We start from the raw sequence: 24689 nt of genomic DNA, 5'->3' as shown, positions 1-24689 counted from the left end.
TTATTGCGTAGAGAGCGGCGTACGCCTTCTTTTGTGCGTACGCAACGTTTATAAATGAGGCCCCTGAAGATTTTCTACACTTTTTTACTCTTGCTAGCTTCCTGATTTGCCTTGTATTACCTGACCATAGGGTAGATAATAGGTTAGGTTTCTAAAAACTGGATAGCCTGCACTGATGTGTACATATGGGTTGTCAAATGTTATTAGTTTCTCTTGTCCAAAAAACCTCAGCTTCAGTCTTTAATGCTGCTGAAGAAAATTTGAGCTGAAAGTTAAGTGTTTTCACAGTCAAATTAATTCCTTTATCTCAAAAGATGAAGGAAAAATGTGTTCCTCATGATATGATATCTTTAATACGCCACTGTCACAAGATGCAGAACAAAGCAAAGGCCATCACATTTTATTCAGAGACCCAAGGAGCAGGCACAGATTAACCATAGGATCAAACAGGCTGTTATCCATGAGCCTCTAATTCAAAGTTGCCTTGAGCTCTAAGACATACATATATATATAAATCTATATATATATATACATTATATATATTATGGATATATCTTTATATATATATATATATATATATATATATATATATATATATATATATATATTCACATTGAAGCTCATTCCCAACATTGTTATTCTTAACTAAAACTGCAATTTAATGCATTTTATCATGCATTTTATCTAAAAATACATTTCCATTTTCCATTTAATCATTTATTAATTGTATTAACTAATCTTACAGTCATGTTAACTAAGAGCTTGTAATGGATTAATGGACATTACATGTAAAATGTAAGAAATGTAAGATGTTTAAACATTGCGTATGCACAAAATGGGCATAGAAATATGCATACGCAATTTTCCACTCACATTTCAAGAATTATAAAAACTAAACTAGGCATAAATACGTGGTCATTATATGGACACAGACTGGAGTGAGCCAAGTAATGAAGTAAACAGTATGATTTAAAAACTCCTTTTGATAAACACATTTAGAATAAATACTCTCATTTATGGTGTTAAGCAGTGAAATGATTATCCAGAAGTTACAAAATTTGTTTTATATTAATTTAAATAGGAATACTAGTAGTGGATGCGGTGCTTTTCCTGTGACATGCTATGTTTTAATGTGTTTAACCACAATGAGGTTAGCTTTTTGATAATTCTGCTTTAAATTGTGTGCTAAATAGCAGACCTCATGTTTTGAGAAAATATATTTGTGCAAATAATGATCAATGATGCACACTTACTCCTAATATATCAAAGGAATATTAGCATCATGCTTTTACCTATTTTCACAATACAACATTTAACAAATTTTGTGTTAAGAACACATTTTGTACTTACGTATATTTTCTAACGATATGTTTTAGAAAAATATACTTGAAGTGAAATTTCTGTGTATTTATTTGCACTTTACTTAAAAATATATTTTAGGTATATTTTTAACTGTGTGCTGAAAATTATCATTGTTACAATGCATTGAAAGTATACTTTCAAAATACATTATAGTATACAACAGTATATTGTACAAAGTATACCTAAGTAATATTTGTTTATTAATGTGCATTTGTTATTGAAGACAAAAGGTTGCAATTTGAAGTATTTGGAATAAGCCAAAGGTATTACTGAGCATATACTTTTTACTAGAGCTGCACGATTATGACAAAAATCATAATTGCCGATTATTCCCTTGAAATTGTAATTGCGATTATTAATTACGATTATTACAATTTACATTGAATATATATAGGTGTATTATAATACATGTTTACACAAAAATTGTTAACACACACAAGTACTGTCCCCCTTTACTTAACATAAATTGTAAGAATGACTAATAGTAAAGACTACTAATAGATAAACATTAGGACTATGCCAAAGCAATTAAATAGCAGTCCCAAACTAGTTTTTGTTAATACAATGTTGATATGAGCCACCACAGTCATTTAAAAATATAAAAAAATAACACAAAGTGAAAATAAAGTGGCATTTTGGGGTTATGGAAACGACAGTTACCATGGTGAATACACAATACTAACAAGAACTGTTAATGAAACAGCTCCTGGTGAATAGAATGAAAATCATACCTGCATGCAAATCCTTCTCAGCCAAAACGTGATTTATTGGTATTTTACTTTTATTTCGTGACATACTAATTTACATTGTAACGACGTTGCATGCTCGTAGTTTCTTTTGCACTTTATACAGTGAAGCGATACACAGCGCGCGCCGCCGCATTTGCGCGTGCAATTGAAGAGTGCGCGCTACGAGCACAGTATAACGGCTGACAGGACAGTAAAATCCTTTTTTCTGAGGTGAAAATCTTTTTATTTCAGCTTACACTTACGTCACTGCCTGGTATGTCATATTGTGCTGGGTTTTCTGAAGTAGTCGTGATTCGCCTCTTATAACATAATTATGCTCTAAATAACACACACACGCAGAGTGGATTTTCTTTTGTAATCGTGGCATCTGTAATCGTAATCGCAATTAGAAATTCGATTAATTGTGCAGCCCTACTTTTTACTCAAATATAATACACTTGGTATATTGCTTGTATGTTTCAAATAAACTCGTAATGAATTTGTAATGTAATTGTAACACAAATAAAGTACACTTTAATATCAATAATCAATAATTAGTCCCTACACAGGTATATACTTATATAGTATATTTGAAGTTGTTCCAATTTAACACACAAAAGTATACTAAATACACTTAAAGTTATGCTTTACTACAATTTAATACTTAAACTAAAATATACTTAGTACAAAATTAGTTCTTCCAAAATAGCACACTTTAAGTTAACTAATCTTAACACACTTGAAGTATACTGAATTAGTCTGTCTGCAAATATACTTAGCTTTTTTTTTCACCAGGGAAAACTAAAAAAAAAGAAGACATAACAGAAACACTAACAACACCAGATAAACAGGCTCAAACACATACTGACCCGCTGTAGACATGCGTCAATGTGTTGTTTATTTTCTTGTCGTAGCGGTAACGTCTGTAATCCTCCATGGCATCTTTGAAGGCAATGACGGTGAGCACCACAGCTAGGGGAATCATGGTAATCTCCTTCTGAAATGCTTCCACCACTGGGACCCAATTCAGCAACACCAGGAACAGGAAGTACAGATTTGCCGCTCTATTGTAAGAACCCAAATGTGTCAGTAACGCACAAAAATATCTAAATACAAACACACCATTAAATCATTTAGACATAATATATTCAGCTCACCTGTGAAACTGCTGGAACAGATTCATGGGTATGAAACTGATGAGTGTATACTTGGTTGTCCGTATGCTGTTGTCTTGAAAGCCCTTGGAGAAGCTGTGGTACTCCGCATGTTGTGGACCACATTGTGATACCACCACTCTTCTCTTTCCACTGAGCCGCTGAACCAGAGGGTCTTGAGCGTCCAGACTGCTCTTAGGTGGAAGTGAAGGGGGAGAGTACCAGCCTCTCCTCCTGTCTGTGGATATCAGCTGCAGACATCTGTGTCGAACCCAGTGAAGCCGCTCCATGAGGAAGACCGCAAGACAAAATGCTGAGGTCCCTGTCTGCACTACACACAGCCCTCGTCCTGAACACACATAAACACATATAAAATTACTATAAATCCAGAGTATACTCCTTGCAATCTGCCATTTCTTCTCTTTTTGAAAGCATGAAACCTATTGAACAAGCTTAAGTTGGCTGACAGGCAGAAGTTCTGCCGGTAGGTAATGCCATTTTCACATTAACCACATACTTCCCTACAACATGGAAAGAGGAAGGAGTGTTTGATTTGTTTAAAATGAAGCAGCTTATATTTCACACAGGCCAAGATACAAGAGGCTTCACTTTTCTGAAGGTCTATGGTGGACATGTTGCACGAATAACATGACTCGAAATGAGGAAGCAGAAAAATGACACCCTAAAACGACTATATAAACACACACAGTGTGCAGATAATAGGTGGCCATAGATGTTTCGTTTAACTAGTTGAAATGTTGGAAACAAACAAATGTAAACAAGCATTAGATGAGGACTTTATCTGGGTTAACTAGAACTAGCATATTCTATCATCTGAACAGATTTGGTCCCCGACCTCGAGTTTCACATTAAACTCACTACTCTACCACAGATTCAGATATATGAAAATTAACGCAGAACCTATGACAGAACCTTTAAATAACTTTTGCCAAATCAAAATGATAATTAGGTGTTCAAGCACGAAGTGCTGAAAACCTATTGTAATTGCTATTTGAAAAAAAAAAAAAACACCTAAAACGCATCGTGCAGCCCAAACCGTAAGGCCTAGAGACTTGAAACCTGGCCAGGTGGTAGGGCCTCAGTTTGGGGAGAACCTATCAGAGTATGACCCCGATTGGCCCATAGGTGGCGCTACAGCAACCAAAAGTACTAAATTGCTCATAACTCCTAGACCGTTCGACTTGGAATCAAGCTTTTTGCACCACTGTGTTCCTTGGCTCAAGACGGATAAGATGTATATCTCGGATTTTTTGTTATGGCCGATTTTGTCCAAATCCTACTTTTGCGAACTAGTCCCTGGTTTTTTGCCTGATCGGAACCAGACCAGTCTAGGACAATTCTCTGGACTCTCTAGATCAATAATTATCAAAAAAAAGTTGAACTTTGCCCTTTGGTTCACTGTAACAGGGTCGTTTAGAAAAGGGGGCGTGTCAAAATACACTCAAAAGCCTATAAATCATAAATAAAAACTCAGAACTTCACAAAAACTGATGAGCACATGTGTCATGACATGGTGAAGAAGCATGCAGAGTTCATGGAGATCGGACCATAGGTGGCGCTATAACTGTCAAAATGATTATATACCATTAAAAGAGATTTTCACAATAACATATCCCGTGTGTGTGTGTGTGTGTAAGCATGCATAATATAGTTAACAACTGGTTTGTTTTAGTGCAGAATACTGGTGAAATCAAGTGTGTTCAAAATGAAAGTGAGTCAGTAAGTGGTCTTCTATTGCCCTCTCTACTTATTAATAGTCTTTTCACATGTGCTTTTGCATTCATATATATAGACAATAATAAATCACTTATATAACAATTACTATTATAACACAATCATATTTTGTCAGAGTTTATCACTTCAATTGTTCTGATGCTTCACATAATGTCTATCAACGTGGTAAATCATGGTAAATAATGCCAGAAACATGGTAAATCATAGTAAATAAGGTAAATCATGCTAGAATCCTGGTAAATCATTCTAGATTGTCAATCATACTAGAACTTGGTATATCATGGTAAACTATGGTAAATCATACTGGAACATGGTAAATCATACTGGAACATGGTAAATCATACTGGAACATGGTAAATCAAGAAAAATCAAACTGAAATGTGGTATATCATGGTAAATCATGCTAAAACATGGTCTATTCCATCTATGATGTCAGTGGTTAAATGCTTGCTACATAAAACTTAATGTCTTTTGATGCTTTTGTGCTTAACGGCCTTAAAGGCCTTAACTGCTTGAACACCGCTAAATGCTGCTTGCAGCTTTAATTAATAGATTTTATTTGTCAAATCCCTGGAAAGTCTGACATTTGAAGTAATAAACAGAAAACCTTTTTTTTTGGCTTGCATATTTGGCTTGCATGTTTGTTTTATGTTTTGTATCATATTCGATACATCATGCTTTTATGTCTCATATAGTATGATATAATTAGAATATGAAGCTTATACTTGAGGAGAAAACAAAAACACCTCAGTTTTATTCAAGGGCTCAAACTTTGCAAAATATGCAATTTGGTGCAGTTGTTGTTATTTATATGGCCTAAATATTAGATAACATTCAGAAAGCTTGTAATGTAAATTAGTGAGGTTTTATTACACATAAAATGTAAATTGCACATAAATATTAGTTATCACTCTATATCTTCCAATAATGTGTCTTAGTTAGATGATATTTAAATGCTGTGTTTTATGATCAAAGCTCTGTAGTTTTAATTGTGGCGGGCAAAACATATTAATGCAATGCAATACAATACAATGATGATTGACATTAATAAACACTGCTCAGAGGCCTGTTGTGTCATATTTGATACTCACATTTTAAAGTTTTTTTCTAAAAAATACATACATAAATAAAAGATGTATGGATAACTATTGAAAGTTATTCTTACATTTACTTCATAAAAATCATAAAGATTCCATCGCAAAAGACACATGTACATGTAGTAGAGACTAGAGTACAAGTTTTCAACATGTAGATAATTTAGAGGACTTAGAAATTCATGCATCAAATTTAATACTGGATGCTTTATGGATAAACAAAATGTCACAAATAAACTGAGAAACTGGGAAAAACACTTTAGGAAGCTCACATAGGCCTCTGAGATAATTTGCATACTAGTTACACATTTCTTACAGTCTTACAGACTATCTATGGACACATCTGTACATCTATATACACACACACACACACACACACACACACACACACACACACACATATATATATATATATATATATATATATATATATGTGTGTGTGTGTGTGTGTGTGTGTGTGTGTGTGTGTGTGTGTACACATATATACATCTATATACACATACATAGATATACAGATCTATACATCTATAGACTACAAAAAAACGATTGGACATTTTCAACATTACTGCGAAAGAAAAAAATGTAATTGAAAACTAAATTGCAGGCATGTTGTCACATGATATGGGGTAAGTTGTCCTAATCAAACTTGCCATTAAACAGCCTATTGTACGCTTTTCTGTAAAATTTAAACAGTTAAATAATTGTTTAAACAAAACATTCCATTGTTTTGAGTTGACCAACAACTGTTGTAATTACACAACCTGAATCACTTGCTACTTTGTGATGAAAACATGGTAATGCTTCAGATTTTAGCTTTAAAAAAAGAAAAGATTCGTTTTACATTTTTCCGGAAACACATCCGCAGACACCTATAAAGCAGGTACAATAAATGTGTATGTGACCTCGAGTAAGTACAGGTCAAAAGGAGTGTAAAATCATAAAATGCTTATGTCGGCTGCAGTATGGCCCAGATGATGTACGTTACTTTCTTAAAGGACCCAATACATATTCCAGATAACAAAGCCTTACACTTACCGTCGAGTCACGGACTGCCAACATTTCAGAGTAAGTATAATCCTGTAACAAATCATGCATCACCTATTCCGTTATTGTGTTTAACCGGCCTCCAGTCACATTAAAATATAGAACAACCCCCCACATTGGAAAACTGCACGAGCCCGCCTTGCGCGAGCAGTAGATCGGTCACCCACAGTCACAACTACAACACACACAAGTTTCTCTCCTGTGTGCCAGTATTATTATTGCAAGTATTATCATGCTTTGGCAATCTAAACAAATAAATGTTTTTATTTGAACGTAAAACATATATAATCGCTGATTACCAGAATTTTCAAAAGGGATCTTGAGGAAAATATATATTTTTTTCTATTTTCCATTTTACGTTTAGTTTTTTTTTCTTTTAAGACATGGGAAACGTTTGTCTGTACAAAACCTGTTCTTTTTCTTGGGGAAAAATAGTCCGAATAATTTAGAATTAATTTAAATAAATGTGAATCTAATTTCAAATCGAAATCTATACCTCGTTTTTGAACTTTTAATTTGAAATTTTATAGTTAGTTAGAGCGAATAGTTCCGGGTTCGTTCAAGTTGACAATAATGTATAAATGTGACAACGGTGAAATAGTTTGTTGGAGTTTAACACGTAAATTTAAGTAGCATGTCAAATGTTTCATTAAGAAATCCTAGAGTACTAACAGAGAATGTCTAATATATCCTTAGACGGCTTTGGTACAAACAACATCCTGAAGGCACTGACGCGACAGAAGATGAAGTCACGTGACATTTCGGTCATCTGACATCTTTGACGCAGAGGAAGACGACTGACAGCATAATGATAAAATTGCTCGACAAATTACCATCTGAAGAATGTCCTAAAGTAAGTGTATAATGCTATTTATGAAATTATATAAATGCACAAATAAGTTAGTTGTATTGGTTCTGTTTCGACACCAGTAGCACAGCTTCTCCCACCAGCTTGAGATCAGCCGGGTCAGTGCTTGGTATAGTTTTTGGCTTGTGAGTTGTTTTGATTGTTTGCTTTTTAAAAAACAGTTGGCATCAAATATTTTTACAAAAATATTTATGTTATCTGTTGTTTAAAAATGCGTAATTCTAGACGAAACTCTTAATACAATAATGTATTACCTATTATTGAATAATCTTTGTTTATCAGCTTTACTTTAAACCCTGAAAACTTTAATTCCTTCTTTCTTTTGTTAGCTCGTGCACAGGGTGGTGGATGGGGTGTGCGGGCGGAGTGGTCCGAGGCAAACAGATTACGGTGATCGGTGGAGTCTGACAGAATGGGTGGAGTTAATGAACACTCTTTCTTCTCTCATCCGCTTTGCTGTAGGAAGGGGCTGCTCAGATCAAGAGGTTAGTAGAGGAGAATCTGAACAGACATATAAACGTGTCTAACTGTGTACAGAATCATATAAATGTTCAAATAGATTTTTTTTGGTTGACTAAACATCTGATTCATTTGTGAGATGGATTATTTTGTGCACGTCTGAAGATCCAGGAACTGCTGAGTGATTTGGACACAGCACGGGCTGAGGCTGTTGTCCGGTGTGTGCGGTCCAGGTTCGATGAGATCAGACATGCTCTTGTGGGGAGAACTAATGCCATCTCTAGCACACAGCTACAGGACTTTAACTGGCAGTTAAAGGTGCACCAAGCACATACATACACATATGCATTTATCATAGTGATAAGAAAATCTTTTGATTTTTCCAATTTGTTAATATTGCTTTCTTACTCCCTCCCCCCTCTCCTTCCTAGCTGGCATTATCCAGTGATAAGCTGTCAGCTTTAAACACCCCTCTGCTAAATCTCAGTCTGGACCTGAAAGAGAATGGACTTCAGAGATCTGTGAATATAGAAATGAACAAAGAAGAGCTGCAAACTCTCATCAGTTCACTAGAGGCTGCTAATAAGGTAATGCTTAAGGTTAAGGTAATGGACTATTAAAGTGCCCTTATTAGTTTCTAATTTTGGAGTCTCCTTATATTTTCTTTTTAAAAAAAACATCAACATTGCAGCATCACCTCCAGAGATGGGGGACTCGAGTCACATGACTTGACTCGAGTCAGACTCAAATCGCAAATTTAAGGACTTGAGACTTGCTTGACTAAATTAAGAAAATGACTCGACTTGACTTTGACTTGAGATCCAATGACTTGAGACTTGACTTGACTTGAACTGTATGACTCGAGAATGACTTGATATACATTTATCATCGCAACATCAATTGATGAACAATATGAAAGCAACGGAACCATTGACGCCAGTCATCAGATTCTGCGCGATTGCGTCACACTGCACAAGCCCAGAAAAAAACATACATCGCGGTGAGCGCGCTAAATACAAAAAACATCTCCCAGCATCGTTTCTTTTTGGATATAAACACTAGAAATTGACTATATTCATACAAGAAGATTTGCTGTACGCATAATAACTGGCATGGGATATCGGACGACCATCACAACCTCGAACAGTCGAACTTCATTCACCACGTCTAAAAGTAGCCTATGGCTTGTTTAACCTGTTTGTTATAGTTAATTTGACTATCTTTAAATCTAGAGAGAATATTGGTCAAAACAGCATGCCTCTTTATACACAATTATGTTTTCAAATGTAGCTTAATGTTGTCAATATTTAAATGATAATTAATTAAGTCATATGTTTTGTATAACATTTGCCACATTTCTTTTTAAATCATGCTTTAAAGCCACAAATGTCGTTCTTTCCAATGACAAAAAACAACATAGAAAACTGTTAATGTGTTGTCGTGTTTTATGTTTCTCTTAAAGCTGGGTTAGATGTTATCAGGGGTTACATCTATTAGATGTTATCAAAATGCCAGCAGAATTAATATTGCACCCAAAATTCATAATGTGTTGAAAAAAATGCCCTAGTATGAGTTATTTTCATAATTATAACATATTTTATTAAAAAATATTTCCAGAATATTGACGCGATTGCAAATGTGATAATGATTTTATAAAACAGTTCAGTAAGAGTGAATATTGTCATGTGACATTTAGACATAGCCTAATATTCCAAATATTTTCTGTTTTTGCTCGATTTCTCCAATGACAATAGTTCCAAACAAGCCACAGAAAGAGTTATGCGTATTTGTGATTCAGTGACCTAGTTGCTTAGTTCCAGAACGAATCTGCCGTTTTGAACATAAGTTAAATGAATGCTTCTATGACTCGTACATTAATACGGTAATTTGGCGCCACCTATTGGCGGTTTTAACTTCATAATTAAAAATATATAACTTGTATTATTAAGGGGATGCCAGTTTGAAGAATGCCTTTGGTCGCATAGGAACTATACTTGAATTGTGAATTGTTTAATACCTTTTAATGGTCTTCTGCAATGTTTGAGGCATATTTATTTTTTCATGCTTTAATGTTGTCCTAATTTCAGTTACATTTAGATTTTTATTGTAGTAACCACTCAGCTATTTGTGGAAATGCATATATATATATATATATTTACTTATATATATATACTTGCTTGAGACTCGAAGGTTAAGAATTGAGACTTGCTTGTGACTTGCACATGTGTGACTTACTCCCACCTCTGATCACCTCTTTTATCAGTGTCTGAAACCCCTGTCTCTTTAACCCCTTTTTTCCGAGAGCCTACTCCAAGATGTCTATGGCCTACTCTGTTCTGATTGGTCAGATGGCTCAGGCTGTTGTGATTGGTCAATCGCTTACAAAACGCCCTTTACTATATCTGCAATTCTGCATTTCAGGAGGCTTCCTCAGCACTTGTAAACACAGTGATACTAACGGTTATCATAGTGTTGGTTTTACCACGTCAATTCAAGCCCAAGTCTTCATCTATCGGGAGTGCATACAAAGTGGATTTAAATTCGCAGTGCAGAAAAGAGCGTCTTCTCGACATGTCGACAACATGAACCAAACTCTTCCAGGCCTCAGCTAAAACTAGTGTTTAAGGGCGGGTCAAAGTAGACCATGTTGAGGGGCAGCCAAAAAACCTGCAAACCTAGAGATTTGCGCAGCAAGGTTGGAATTACATACTGATGACTCAGTTCAGGTAGTTCAGAATCGGTTCTTTCTTTTGGGAGACAAAAACTCCCAAATTTATTGTTCACTTTGATCTTTGAAACTTTGCAGAACTTCTACATTCAAAACAGCTAAACAACACTACATGATAGGCAACATCCAAAAAATCATAAAAGGGGCACTTTATTATACAGTAGTTGCACCAATGCTTACCTCTGCTGACATTGTGTCTTATTTTAGGTGGTGCTGCAGTTGAAATGAAGATACCAATCAGTACATTTCCTTATAAAGATGATTCTGTGCCATCTGCTGTCAAAGAGAAGATTTCTGATGTCTGTATTATGAGACAATGCCTGCATGCGGGCAAACAGGAACCTTATGGACAGAACCGGGAATCTCTCAGTCTCTCTACCTATGAAGTGTTCATAAAGAGCTTAACAGACTGAATATTATTGTTCAATCTACATCATTATGGACTAGAGTTGACTCGAAGTTGCTTGATTAATGGTGCTAGGATGAAGCTGAGGATTTTACACGATGAAAAGCTGAACGGATGCCAGAGATCTTGTTCATTTCTCCATGAAATGCAAATAAATTTTGGTTTCACACCCCAAAAGGATACCTTTCTAAATAAAGCAACTAAAAACATGAATGCCAACACATGAGTTGAGAGTTGTTCCTTGACAATGCAAGTCAACATAAGTAATAGGCAGGTAAAATGATAAAAGGCATAACCCCTCAGACACCGTTTGTGAGAACAATTAACCCTTTTTTATCCAATCCACAGTTAGTTCAGTGTTCATCATGATCATAGACAGTAAAAGAAAGATCATGATTCGTAGACTTCCCAGTTCACAAAAGAACACCTATGTCCTGTGTTAATGCAACAACAATGCAATAATCAGCTCTTCACATTTTGCTTAGTGGAATAATTTATTTGAATTCATTCAAAATGTCTACGATTTAAAAGAAAGTATCCAATACAAACATACACTCAAATACAATCATCTTATCAGTCTCAATCAGTGACAATGCATTCTCCTTCAACACACTCCGCATTTGCACAAGATTACACCGGCCAATAGCATGAGTGCAATTACAGAAATCATACAGGGATAATAGGATACTGTTTAAAACATACCTTTTTCCTTTCTTTGGCTTTAGCCATTGTATGAGCGATATATGGCCTATCAGACCCTTAAGTTAAATATGTTTTCATTTCTATGTGTTTGTGTCTTCATGCTGATTCTGGCTGGAGCGTGTGTGAGCTTTGTTTTTATTCTGCCACTCTTGAGAACTCTTTGATTAGCTTTAAATGAGAATCTTTAATGGAGTTAATTCACTCCAGGACAATAACTGAACTGTTTATGTCAGATTGACACTAAAAAGAGTGTTGCAATGCAAGCAATTTATTTAGATTCCATATATATTCATATATGTATAATATTACATAGAATATTAATGCAGGGCATTGGAAAAGCCCTTGAAAGTACCTTTCATTTTGATTATATGTGGTACCCTTGAGTAATCTTTGTTCTATAGAAAAGTGGAAATCCATTCAGAAAATTTTAACTCTGCTATTGAATGGTAAACCCTGTAAAAATGTGTTTTTTTTAAAGGCACAAGTTCAGCCATAAAGAGGAAACATCTAATTTGTTATTAAGTCCTATCTGACATTTTGGTGAGCTTGGGTAATATATAACTTGCAGTGAATATTTTTAAAGCTAAATACAAATTTGAAAGGTAAATACAGTGAAGTCACTTACTATATAAATAGTTAGAACTACATCCCTAAAACAATGGCTATATCTAAAGTCATAGCTACATTTCGATTGCAATATAGTGTTAGGAGTGCCGGGTTAAATATTGAACAATAGGAACTAACATAATAAAGCTATTTATAATTTGTAACCTCTTGCTAATGAATCAAGTCTGGATTTTATTGGGCTTTACAGTATTAAACTGTCACTCTTTATATTAGGTGTCTAACTACTATGTACCTACATCTATCTATCTATCTATCTATTAGGTCAATGCACTTATTGTGTTCATGTTGAGGGTTAAGTAGAGGGTTTAGTGTTAGTTGCATGTAATTATTATAGTAACTACATGTAACGTGTAACAAGAACACAGTAAAATAAAGTGATACCGACACACCTTTGCTGCTATTGAGCTGGGATACTGGTAAGGTTAGGGACAGGTTTGGTGGTATGGGTAGGTTTATAGGGCAGCATGGGTAGGTTTATTTTAGGTTTAATGGAGCATTTGTGGCCTAATGGTTAGAGAGTCAGACTTGTAACCCCAAGGTTGCAGGTTGAATTCTCAATACTGGCAGGAAAATGTATAGATTGGGGGACTGAACGAACAGCATTCTCTTCCACCCACAATTGCTTCCCGGGCACCACAGCAAATCACTGCCAGTGTTCACTACTCATAATGTGTGTGCGCTAACTTGGATGGGTTAAATCAATGCAGAGGACAAATAGACAAAGAGGATTACCATACTTGGCCTTCATGTCACTTCACTTAAGGAGTAAGAGAAGGGTCAACAACAGAATAATTAGAGAAATTAATTACAGCTGTAATTTCATGAAGGTATTTTAAAATATACGTACAGTGTAAGAAACATGTATGTACACAATAAGTGCATTGTATGAAATTATTAATATAAATGTTAGAACACACTACACAGTAGTTAGACAATTAATATAAAGTGGGCTGAAAAATTCAACTACTGCTTTGAATGAAATATGCAGGATTAATTGGCTTATAAGAAAAAGTACAGAAAAACTTGATGACATCATAGATCTTCCGATACCTGATATGTTTTAATGTACAAATTTACATACTGTCCAGACTTTGAACTCCTGAACATCCTGCTTGTCATCATGTGTTGATATATTGATGCAAGGACATCCATTCTTGGCGGATTGACTACATTTAATTATAGAGAACAAAAAGTGTGTTATGCCACATATAGACACACCAGAGCTGCAGAAAATATTTTTTTGAGTTGTAGTCTTAACCAAGCCCTATTAATACTGTAACCCAAATGATGAGCCCATTTCTTGGTAGTGAAGTCTTAAGTCTACAGTATGTGATGTGTCTAAACTGGGCTTTCATCAACAAACTTGAACAATATATACAATGAAGGTCTTGTTTTAAAGAAATGTTCCAGGTTTTAATTCAAGTTAAGCTTAATCTTTAGCTTGGGTCATATTGACCTCAGAAATAAATAAATAAAAAAGCCTATTTTTTTGTAAAACAAAGGCGTCAGCTTTAATAATATCTACAAGTAAAAGTAACAAATAAAAGTAATTAGAAATAAAAGCTTTATTTGAAAATTATTTATTCCAATTATTTGTAATAAAACTCAGAGACGGGTCGATATTAATGTCTGTTGTAATGAAATTTCTGTTTCAAATGTCAGAGCTTGTAATAAACCCAGAACATCCTTTTAAGACCTTCATATATGAAAGATAAATGATTAAAACAACTTTCAAATGCTGTTTTACAAATTCAAGCCTGTCTGACCTACAGTAAATGTGCAATGCAGTCGTCAGCTAAGAAAAGCCTATTTTCTCCCCATTGCGTAGTTGCACTTTCTGCAAGTCAGTGATATTGATCCCACAAAAGCAAAGTGCAAAAATCCAGCGACTTTTAAATATTTTAACTAATATTTATGATAATCTACATTAAGCAGCAAAAGTTGAGTAGTCATTTTGACTTATTTTCTTATTGAAAAATTATAATACAGATTTATATTGTATATTTTTATAGTTTAATAATTTACAGAGAAGGGCTAACTACAGAATGCATCTCTTCCTGACTGGCAGTCAAAACCGCAAGGAGGGTAAGAGAGCCTGACCTGATGTGTGTATGGCTGGGTCGAGTCAGTGCTGCTCCCTAGTGGACATAATACAGCCAGTATACTAAGTTAAAGAAGGTGTAGGTGATTGGAAAAATGACACGTGACCACTTGTCAATGGAGTTTACATCTGTCAGGTCTGGAATCTTCACCTTCAGCTGAGCTGCTCGCCTCCTAAGATGACTCTTTTTTCGTGCCATTGGGCTCTCGACAGCGGCAGTGGGCCGTCCATAGAGGTCCCGACTTGTAAGGGGCTTACGGTATTGGATGCTGGCACTATCATAAGAGAACATGGTGTTCCTGGGGTCCCCAAGAGCACCTAACATCTCTGCTCCACTTAGGCGCAGATCAAGGTTTGTCAGGGGAATGTTTCCATGGACATCAACCTTTATTAACATAAAAGAAGGAATAAATAAAACTTTAGTAAATAAAAGTGATTTAGAATTGAGTGATGTATCAATATAAAAATTCTGGGCAATGCTGAGTTTTGGCCAATATTATTATGTCGAAATTGAATTTAAAATAAAACACTAAAAACTAAAATCCAAATGCTAAAAGTATTGACCACATTATAATGTACGAAAAAATATCACATTTGCGAAAGATTACATTTAACAGTGTTATTAAATTAGTGTTTAAAAATTAACTTGTAAATGTTTGATGAAGGTAATCTACATATAATAATAGGAAACAGTATGAAGTTCTACACCTCTACTGTATTTATCTAAAAAAATTACTTAGTATAAACATAGAGCTGGTCAAAAACCCACCTGAACTTTGTTACTCTTCTCATTGTTGCTTTTTGCAGCTTTTTCTGCCACTTTCTTCCGCAAATGTGGACCACGACCGAAGAATATGTAGTTGACGAAAGCATACTCGAGCAAGGCCAGGAACACAAAGACAAAGCAGCCCATCAGATAGATGTCTATGGCCTTCACATAAGGGATCTTGGGTAAAGTCTCCCTAAGATGAGTGTTGATCGTAGTCATAGTCAGAACGGTGGTGATTCCTAAAAAGGATCAGTTTTACAATGTTTAAAAAAGCTTATTTAGAAACTGGTTGACATTAATTGTAAATTTAAGAATTGGGAATAGGGAAGTGTAGAAAAAGTGCAATAAATGTATGTGTCTTTAGTTGGTGTGAAGTACTAGGTGTCCACACACACACACACACACACACACACCTAGTGCAACTCTTGCAGCTGAAGCATCATAGTTGATCCAGAAGGAGACCCAGGACAGGATGGTGATCAGTGTTGAAGGCATGTAGGTCTGCAGGATGAAATATCCAATGTTTCTCTTCAGTTTAAAACTGAGAGACAGACGAGGATACGACCCTGAAAGTGAGAAATTAAAGTGTTTTGTGTCAGTGAGGTATCCAAACGCCACTTACACACTGCTGCTAAATTTGGTTGTCATTTCACCTTTTAGTGCTTAAAGGTGCAATGTGTAATATTTCTGAGGATCTATTGCGGGCACCCCCTTCTATGGAGGTCAACATATTGTCTTGTCATGTTTCTACCGTAGCCCTAAACGGACAAACGCGTCTCATTACTATGTTGCTCTTCGTGCAAGGAAGCAAGCTTAGTTCAGCGAATAAAACACTGACACAATGATGAACAAGTAACAATAATATTCGCAATAACATAGTTTTACTGAATAATTAAGTAAACATAATTTATTAATTTATCCTTGTAAAGAAACCTGGCTACTCTCTGCTGTCTCAGACGATGACATATTTTCCTGTCGGCCAGCATAACTTTTGTTGGGTTGCAATTCATAACCTCACCAATAGATGCCGCTAAAAATCACACACTGCACCTTTAACCCTGTTCTGTACACTACACACACAGTTCAGTCATTTAAACACACAGTAATAATTCATTCAAAAGTTTGGGGTTGGTAAGATTTTTTTTTCATATGCTCAATAAGGCTGCATTTATTTGACCAAAAATACAGTAAAAACAGTAATATTGTGACATTAGACAGACACGTTTACTATCTGTATGGGACAGGGCTTTCTCATTCTATGCTCCTAGATTCTGAAACGCACTTCCTTCTCATATTAAAGATGCACAAAATCTAAACATTTTTAAATCCAACCTAAAAGGTTAGCTTTTTCTTGATGGTTTTAATTATTTTGTTTTCCAGTGTGTTCATTTGTTTTTTATACGCTTTGTATTTCTATCTGTGTATTTTTTCCCTGTCTTTTTTTATTTTTATTGTGTAAAGTGCCTTGAGAAGCTGCTTTTAAGGCTTTATATAAAATAAAGTTTATTATTATTATTATTATTACCATTTAAAATTGTTCTATTTTAATAGATTTTAAAATGTAATGTATTCATGTGATGGCAAAGCTGAGTTTTCAGCAGCCATTACTCATTTCAGCCATTACTTACTTCAGTGTCAATAAAAGTATGAATTTCTTTCAAAAGTTTTTTTTTTTTACTGACCCCAAACTTTTGAATAGTGCTGTATATGCATGCATTTGTCAACAAACTGTGGAGACTGTTACACCATATTTTGAATGAGCTTTTTCTGCAGTCTATTAATATGGTATCATGTTCATCAAACTGTGGTTGGTTGTTTAACATGTCAGTCAGATAGATTCCTATCTAAGTGGGCGGGTCTTCACAAAAATAAGCTGCAAACTGGACCAGACATTATGTAGCAGCGAACTGCATAATTTAGTTCACATAAGAACAATTATTACAGCTACAAGCATACCACTTTGGAATTTCTGTGCTTACAAATATACAACTGTTTTAATTAATCATTTTTTAACTGAAGTGAACTGAAAGAATCTTGGCATACAGTACTGAGGAGGGCTGACTCATCTCAAAAGAAAGTCTAATCATCTCATGAACATGCAGGGAGCGCACTGTACCTGTGGCAAACACAGCTTTCTTAGACAGTGTTTTATAATCAATAATAGAGAATTGCGGCAGCTCAATGTTGTCCACCCCTGTCACCGAACTTCCTCCCTGCCAGTAGAACTCAATGTCATCTGTAGTGTAGCCATCTGAGAAACAAAAGACGGACAGAAACATTCAGAAATACACATATATACACAAAACAGCATGCTGGCTCAAAGGGAAAGCTGCCTCTTTCACGTTCCCAAAGTCTGTGTTGTCAGTGGGGTAAATCAGCATGTGAATGCAGTGAGAACACTTCTGTGAGAGATCCGGTCCAGGTCTAACTGTTAAAGATTGTCCCTGCAGACTCTGCGCACTTATCTCCAGGAGAGCACAGTTCTGTAGAACATTAAAGCTTAATTTGAAGATTAAGTATTACGATAGTCAATTCTTCCTGTTTTTCATTAAGTCCAATCAAAAGAAACATCAGCCTATACTCCTGAGTTACTGAAGCACAGCGATAATCCTCATGAAGGTCTACTCTTCCCGGTCCCCTTCTCTTTAATGTTCGAGTCTTTAACGTTGGATTAATTGGTGCTGCTTTCTACAAAAACGGTACACTCTGGTGTCCCATGATTGTTTCAAAATGTTTTTGGCCTGTTCCTCTTCCACTGTACTGACAGTGGCAATTAAAAAAAAAATCTCTTAAATTGAGATTAAATTATTGTGGTTCATATCTTGAAATATTGAGTCAATTAAAAATATTTATCTGTCCCATTTTGTTTTAAACCCTGTAATGTGATTTTCGTCGAGCAAAAATGTTAAGAAAAAAAGAGTCAATGAACGATCTAAGCATCCGAGTTTCTTAAAAGCAAACTGTGTGACATCAAATTTTGGTTTGTAAAAAAATAGGTTTGTAAAAATGGCCAAATTCACATAAAATGACTAGCATCCAAATGAAAGGCTCCATAACAAATTGAATGCAAATGTTTACTGACCTTTTGATAAAAAAGAATAAGAGACTTTATTCCATGACATGTGTGTAAAGGGGTGGTTTACCCAAAAATGAAATATGATTTAAATATATTGGGTTTTTTGTTGTTGTTGTTCTTGGCCATTAAGGACGTCAATGGTCTCCAAAATTGTTTGGTTACCAACAATCTTCAAAATATCTTCTTTTATTTTCAGAAGTACATACAGGTTTGAGGGAGAGTAAATGATGACACAATTTTCATTTTTGGGTGAACTATTAACTATTAACATATTTGTGGAAATTATTTGTGTCTCTTATTACAGTAAGTGATCTTGTCCAGTCCCATGGATGATGAGAATGTGGTGAAGGTGACATGATTTATGTCTGCCGTGTGAAAGCGACATGATTTATGTCTGCTGTGATGTTGGTGTTGAGGTTTCTCCTTCCTGCTGTGATATGCATCTCAGAGCTCTGACATGACAGCAGCCTCACAGGAATACAGCTGTCTGCCCAACAAAGCAGACACCCAATTACAAACACTGTCTGTCACACCGAGAGAGGCAAAGTGCAAAAGAGATGAGGGGAGGAGATGAAAGAGAGCAAAAAGAAAGTGACAGAGAGTAAGACATTTGCAGGGACTGAAAAAGATGAAACAGAGAGATTAGTCAGCACAGCTAGATTCTCTGCAGGTATTTTTCTTGATGCATGCATATGTTAGGATTTTACAACTGATTGTGCCAGTTTTTGCTGCAAGAATTTCATGCATCTTTATGTAATACTTTCATTGAAAATGTGGACTTTTTGCATTCACCTTCTCTCTATGTATTTTTAGAGCAGTCAATTTATATTAATTTAAATGGTATTAATTAAACAGAATGGTTTGAAAAGAGAATTAACAAAATTAATCATGCCCCCTGACCCATTTTCCTACCTGAGGAGAAATACAACTTGGAATTACTACCTTTATTTACCTCCTCACATGTGAAGCCTTTTACAAAGGACGTGATCTTGAGTTAAAAAACAGTGAGATGTAACAGAATGTTGGAGACATGCTCAATGCTCAAGACGTGTCTTGACTAAATGTCTTAATATTGTGACAATCATGGTACAAGTGCTGAAGAGTACGTGATGGAAAAGCCACTCTGCATATGTACATAATTAAAAATAAAAATAAAAACAGACAGAATACAAGAACGTGTCCAGTGTGAATGGTCTACCATGGGGTGCATTTCCAATACAACAGCGTAAATCGCTGCTTAACTACCACCATAGTACAACACGGTGTTGTAGAACTTAACTACAGTAGCCAGTCACAACTTTTTCCTGAAACCATAGTAACTTTGTTGCATGTCCCTTAGTTCAAACCACATTTGTTCAACAACAGAACTCTCATTAATTGCTGTTAATACTGAACATCTCATATACATGTTAAATTGTGGATATGCAATCAACCTATCTATTCAGCGTGCTAGTCATGAATGCTAACGGTTAAACCGTGAACAGCACTTACAACTTTCAATCTCCAGCGTGCAGTTCTGCTCATCCAGCGGGTATCTGCGCAAATCCATCATACATGCAGCTGTGGTAGTTATCCTACAGATATGAGGCGAAAAACAACAACACAATACTATTACAATTGAGCAGTTGTTGTATGTCTACAGGAATAGCAGGTTTGCTTTTGAGTTTGACTGATCAAACATACTTATATTATTTTTGAAAATTTGTCCAAATTGTCCAGATGTCAGAAGAGGTAAGTGAAACATTTAAGAGAAGATGGTGTATCAGCCACCTACTTCTACCTGTAACTAGATTTATATTCGGAAAGCTTTGCAGAACTTTAATTCATGCTGAACTAATAATGATTTGACGTTTACTTGTACAAATGTAATTCTCTCCCTATCAACCGCCATTAAGTGAAATGTAGCAAGTAATTGGATGGTAATACACAGTAAAATTTGCTTATTGTTTATTCACGTGTCATTTAAAGGTTCTCTCACAAGCTGCTGGTAAAACAACACTGCAGGCACACTGCGTTCCTTATATCACTCTCGTGTTTCATCCCTCTTTATTCCTCTCCTGTGTAATTGCCTTAACGCTGTCTCAGTCATGTCTGCAGCTTGCAGCCCATCTCTATGGCTGGATCTTAATTACGTTGAACTTGAATTAACACGGAAACACACTCGTGATGGCCTTTCAGTGTGTGACTGCTGCACTTTTTGACAACTTATGATGGAATTGCTTCTTTGTTCTGCAGCCCTGAATGGGTATAAAGCACTTTTTCCTGACAAATGCAACACAAACACACTGTATACACGTACAGATACACCCACCCCCACAAAAACACCTTATTATACTCCGTATTGTTTTTCTGGCAGAGAGATAGTTATCTAATCATTGATCACACACACATATATATATATATAATATGGGTAACCAAACCTGTTTCGCTACCAACTTTCTTCAAAATATCTTCTTTTGTGTTCAGCAGAAGACCGAAATACATACATGTTTGGAACAACTCGATTGTGAGTAAATAAATTTAATTTTCATTTTTGGGTGAACTATCTCTTTAACAATGACTACTGAAAGTTATTTCTCTTCTAGTGAGTCTTTAACATGCCAGAATTGTCCTGATACACTTTTTTTTTCTTTTTTTGTTTACATTGACAATAATAGAAACTCATCTTTATAGGATACTAAGCATTTTTTATTTTCTTAAAAAAGTTTTTTGTCTTATTTTTAGCATAAATCTAACCGAATGTATTTTGTGTTAAAAATATAAAAAAAATAATAAAAAAGTTTGGTGTCAATTACATTTATTTTTTTAAAGGAAATTAAAACTTTTATTTACCATAGATGCATTAAATTGATTAAAAGTGACAGTTAAGTCATTTATAATGTAATGCACTCTATTTATCAAAGAATCCTGAAAAAAATATTTTCCCACAAAAATATTAAGCAGTTAAACTGCTTTTAACATTGATAATAATAAGAAATGTCTCTTGAGCAGCAGATCCGAATATTAGAAGGATTTCTGAAGGATCATGTGACACTGAAGACTGCAGTAATGATGCTGAAAATTCAGCTTTGTCATCACAGGTATAAATTCTATTTTAAAATATATTCAAATAGATAGATTATTTTAAATTGTAATAATATGTCATAATATTACTGAAATGTTGATTTTACTGTATATTTCATAATGTACCTGTCATGTACATAATGTACTCATGACTTACATTTTTGTTGTTCTCTTTACATTTTATAATAATAATGTCTGGATGAAACCAATCCGGGGTCCAGATATGGACTGTGCTCTTGCTAATTAGTGAATGCTAACAAATACCTTGGTTCAACCAGGACAGAGACAGCCTCATCTTTCTTTGATAAACAGAACCTACATTCCCTGACTGAGACAGGATACGCATCTCTCACTGGGCTTTAAATTCTAAAAAAAGCAACATCAGGACAGCCAGGGGAATAGGGTCAGTCAAAAATACAGCATACACATGCAGACAGAGATAAATGTATAGATGCACGCACACAAAAGAATCAAACATGAATCTAATGCATGAGAGAGAGAAGTAAAACAAAAAAACACTTTAAAAAACTGCACACACACACAAACAAACTCTCTGACCTGAGGCCATAGAGCACAGTCCCATCAGGATGTAGACGAATCATGCGGTTCTTCACAGTGACCCCATGAACAAAAGATTTCTTGTCATTTATGAAGTAAGTGTCAGGCACCCAGAGTTGATCAGCCACTCGGTTGTCCAAAGTAAGATTTAGAGGGATCCCTGTGTAGGACAGACGCTTATCGCGCCAGGACTGCTGGAAATACATGGTGATGGTATAGTCCTGAAAAACACACACAAAAATGAATGATAAATTTACAGTTCAAAATGAAGACCAAAAATATCTGGACTCTTTCTGCTTGTCAAATGCCTTCAAGTGCCCCTGGAAAACTCGTCGCTCCAAATCGGGAATTCATTATTACAAAAAAAAGTCACACATTCAAGTCAGAAACATAATGGAAAAATAGCCCCAGAAAAAGCAAAAGAATAATATTGTGAACAATAAACCAAACTACATCTGAATTCAAAAGGATAAGAATTATTAATTTTTATTACTTATTTATACATGGTATTGAAATTTCATGTTTGTGTTACATAAAGCAAACTATAAAAGTTGTCTGATTAACTGCTAATTATCAGCTATTCTATACCTTTAATACTTCCTACTAAAATCCAGCATATAAAACTAAACTAACTTGCAAAACCATTCAATATAATTTTCAATTAAGGATTTCACTATAAATTCATTATAGCCTTGCTTTCTGCTAAGGGCTCACTGATCTCTATATAAAGATATATTTAAGATAAATAGGATAAATAGATATAATATAAATAATATATTATAGATATATTACGCAATGTTATTTACTGTATATTACTGCATCCAACGTCACAACACTCTGCAACTCATGTATCATAGAGATTTCTGAGTTTTCCAATCATAAATACGACTTAGCTCAGTCATTAATATGCTCTGAATTTGTAATTACAATAGTTCCGACTCCACTTGAAAGGCACATCATCATGTCCATAGTTATTTATGTGATAAACTTAACCTGTTGTTACTTTGCTAGACACCTTTGTGATATTGAGGAGAACTGGCTTCACATCATGATGAGGGTAAAAAAAATCCCTGAATATTGATTTAATTTCTACTCATTTTAAATAAACAGCTAATATTCCTTATTAATCATTAAGAATATAGAAAAACCATAATTTCTGTCACCTGGTGGAAAACAAAAATTACATGAAATAACCAATATAACCAGTAGATGGCTGCAGAGGACCAGCCATTAGCTCATTTGCCATTCTTTGTTTCCTTTTATAGTTCTTTTCATGTTTTTTTTTTTTTTTTTTTGCTTTTGGATTTATAATAAAACCAATTTTATTGTACTGAAGTATGAAGTATAGCAAGAGTAGGAAAAGTCACAAAGTCTCATGCCATCTAGATGAAAGGAACAAAACAAAATTGTGTAAACGGCATTTATGACAAAGTACTGCACAGATTAAAATATCATAACAATCTATCAATAAATGCACAGACCTTGTCCTCTGCTTCTGACGCGCTGCTGCGGCTTGAAGAAGAACACGCTGAATAACGCGTATAAAGCACTAGGAGGACCCGAAGTCTGCTACTATTTTCATGAGTTTTAAAGGGGACTGAGGAGGTCACAAATTATTGTACATATTACGGAGTTAATCACAAATTTTTAGGGGTCTGGGTGGAAATTTAGAGGCCTAGTGACGCCCCTGGGTAAGTCTTTGCAAAACAACTCAGAAAAGTGAAGTTTGTTATGTGAAAAGCTCTATTGCTATTTGTTTTTTTTCAGTTCACCAAATTCACTTGATACTGAAGGACCTAAGGATTCTCAATAGCAACTTGTGTGTTACTTTAAGAAAGCAACCATACATTTTGTTTTCTTTGTTGTTGTTTTTTTAATTTATATAATTTTATAATGATTTATAATCATTCGTTTTGGTACCAGATGAGGCTTGCTGTTAACAAGTTTCGGGTATTGCTGAGTGGGTTTGGAAACCAGACAAAATGGAATATCTTCTGGAAGGGATTCGGCGTCCGGAGTCGGATCTGTATTTTTCTGTATTTTTGACGTGGGGATTCCATCTGATCAACATTTTGCCACAATCTAACAATATGAAATTCCTTTTTATTTATTATTAAGTTTAACTTTAGTCTCAAAACATGCAAATGTATAAAATATATAAAAAACAAAAATGCACAATACATTAAAATTGTGCG

At 35.0% G+C, this 24689-nt stretch overlaps 3 protein-coding genes across 4 annotated transcripts in view; 1 reads left to right on the top strand and 2 right to left on the bottom strand.

Moving 5' to 3' along the window:
- Positions 1-7340, bottom strand: part of atp10d (ATPase phospholipid transporting 10D) — a 29446-nt gene extending 22106 nt beyond the window's left edge. The window contains exons 1-3 of one of the 2 annotated variants that reach the window (XM_077237409.1): positions 7129-7340; positions 3248-3593; positions 2960-3154 (exon numbers count right to left, since the gene is read on the bottom strand). In XM_077237409.1, coding sequence (XP_077093524.1) covers positions 2960-3154; positions 3248-3534 — 482 coding nt within the window. In that variant the 5' untranslated portion in view covers positions 3535-3593; positions 7129-7340. Of the gene's footprint in view, positions 1-2959; positions 3155-3247; positions 3659-7128 lie in introns of those variants that run through there. The other variant, XM_077237410.1, reaches the window with a different exon arrangement.
- A 340-nt stretch (positions 7341-7680) lies between these two features.
- commd8 (COMM domain containing 8) lies at positions 7681-11811 on the top strand. The gene is made up of 5 exons (XM_077237359.1): positions 7681-7990; positions 8335-8490; positions 8630-8782; positions 8896-9051; positions 11400-11811. The coding sequence occupies exons 1-5, from the start codon at positions 7946-7948 to the stop codon at positions 11418-11420; spliced, it is 531 nt and encodes a 176-aa protein (XP_077093474.1). The 5' UTR covers positions 7681-7945; the 3' UTR covers positions 11421-11811.
- Positions 11812-12073: 262 nt separating this feature from the next.
- Positions 12074-24689, bottom strand: part of gabrb1 (gamma-aminobutyric acid type A receptor subunit beta1) — a 31322-nt gene continuing 18706 nt past the window's right edge. Inside the window, exons 4-9 of the mRNA XM_077237349.1 lie at positions 22495-22715; positions 20365-20447; positions 17914-18048; positions 16211-16363; positions 15798-16036; positions 12074-15413 (exon numbers count right to left, since the gene is read on the bottom strand). Coding sequence (XP_077093464.1) covers positions 15066-15413; positions 15798-16036; positions 16211-16363; positions 17914-18048; positions 20365-20447; positions 22495-22715 — 1179 coding nt within the window. The 3' untranslated portion in view covers positions 12074-15065. The remainder of the gene's footprint in view (positions 15414-15797; positions 16037-16210; positions 16364-17913; positions 18049-20364; positions 20448-22494; positions 22716-24689) is intronic.

This window comes from Siphateles boraxobius, unplaced genomic scaffold (assembly GCF_051911475.1).
Source record: "Siphateles boraxobius isolate OS27281-9 unplaced genomic scaffold, OSU_SipBor_1 20, whole genome shotgun sequence".
NCBI lineage: Eukaryota > Metazoa > Chordata > Actinopteri > Cypriniformes > Leuciscidae > Siphateles > Siphateles boraxobius.
The sequence above is the reverse complement of the archived record's forward strand: the minus strand, read 5'-3'. Positions and strand labels throughout refer to the sequence as shown.

What these genes read in the sequence shown, in the direction of transcription:
- commd8 (XM_077237359.1), top strand. Translation starts at nt 7,946, where the DNA reads ATGATAAAATTGCTCGACAAATTACCATCTGAAGAATGTCCTAAA. An exon ending in CATCTGAAGAATGTCCTAAA is followed by an intron (nt 7,991 to 8,334) that starts GTAAGTGTATAA and finishes TTCTTTTGTTAG; the next exon opens with CTCGTGCACAGGGTGGTGGA. An exon ending in ACTTTAACTGGCAGTTAAAG is followed by an intron (nt 8,783 to 8,895) that starts GTGCACCAAGCA and finishes TCTCCTTCCTAG; the next exon opens with CTGGCATTATCCAGTGATAA.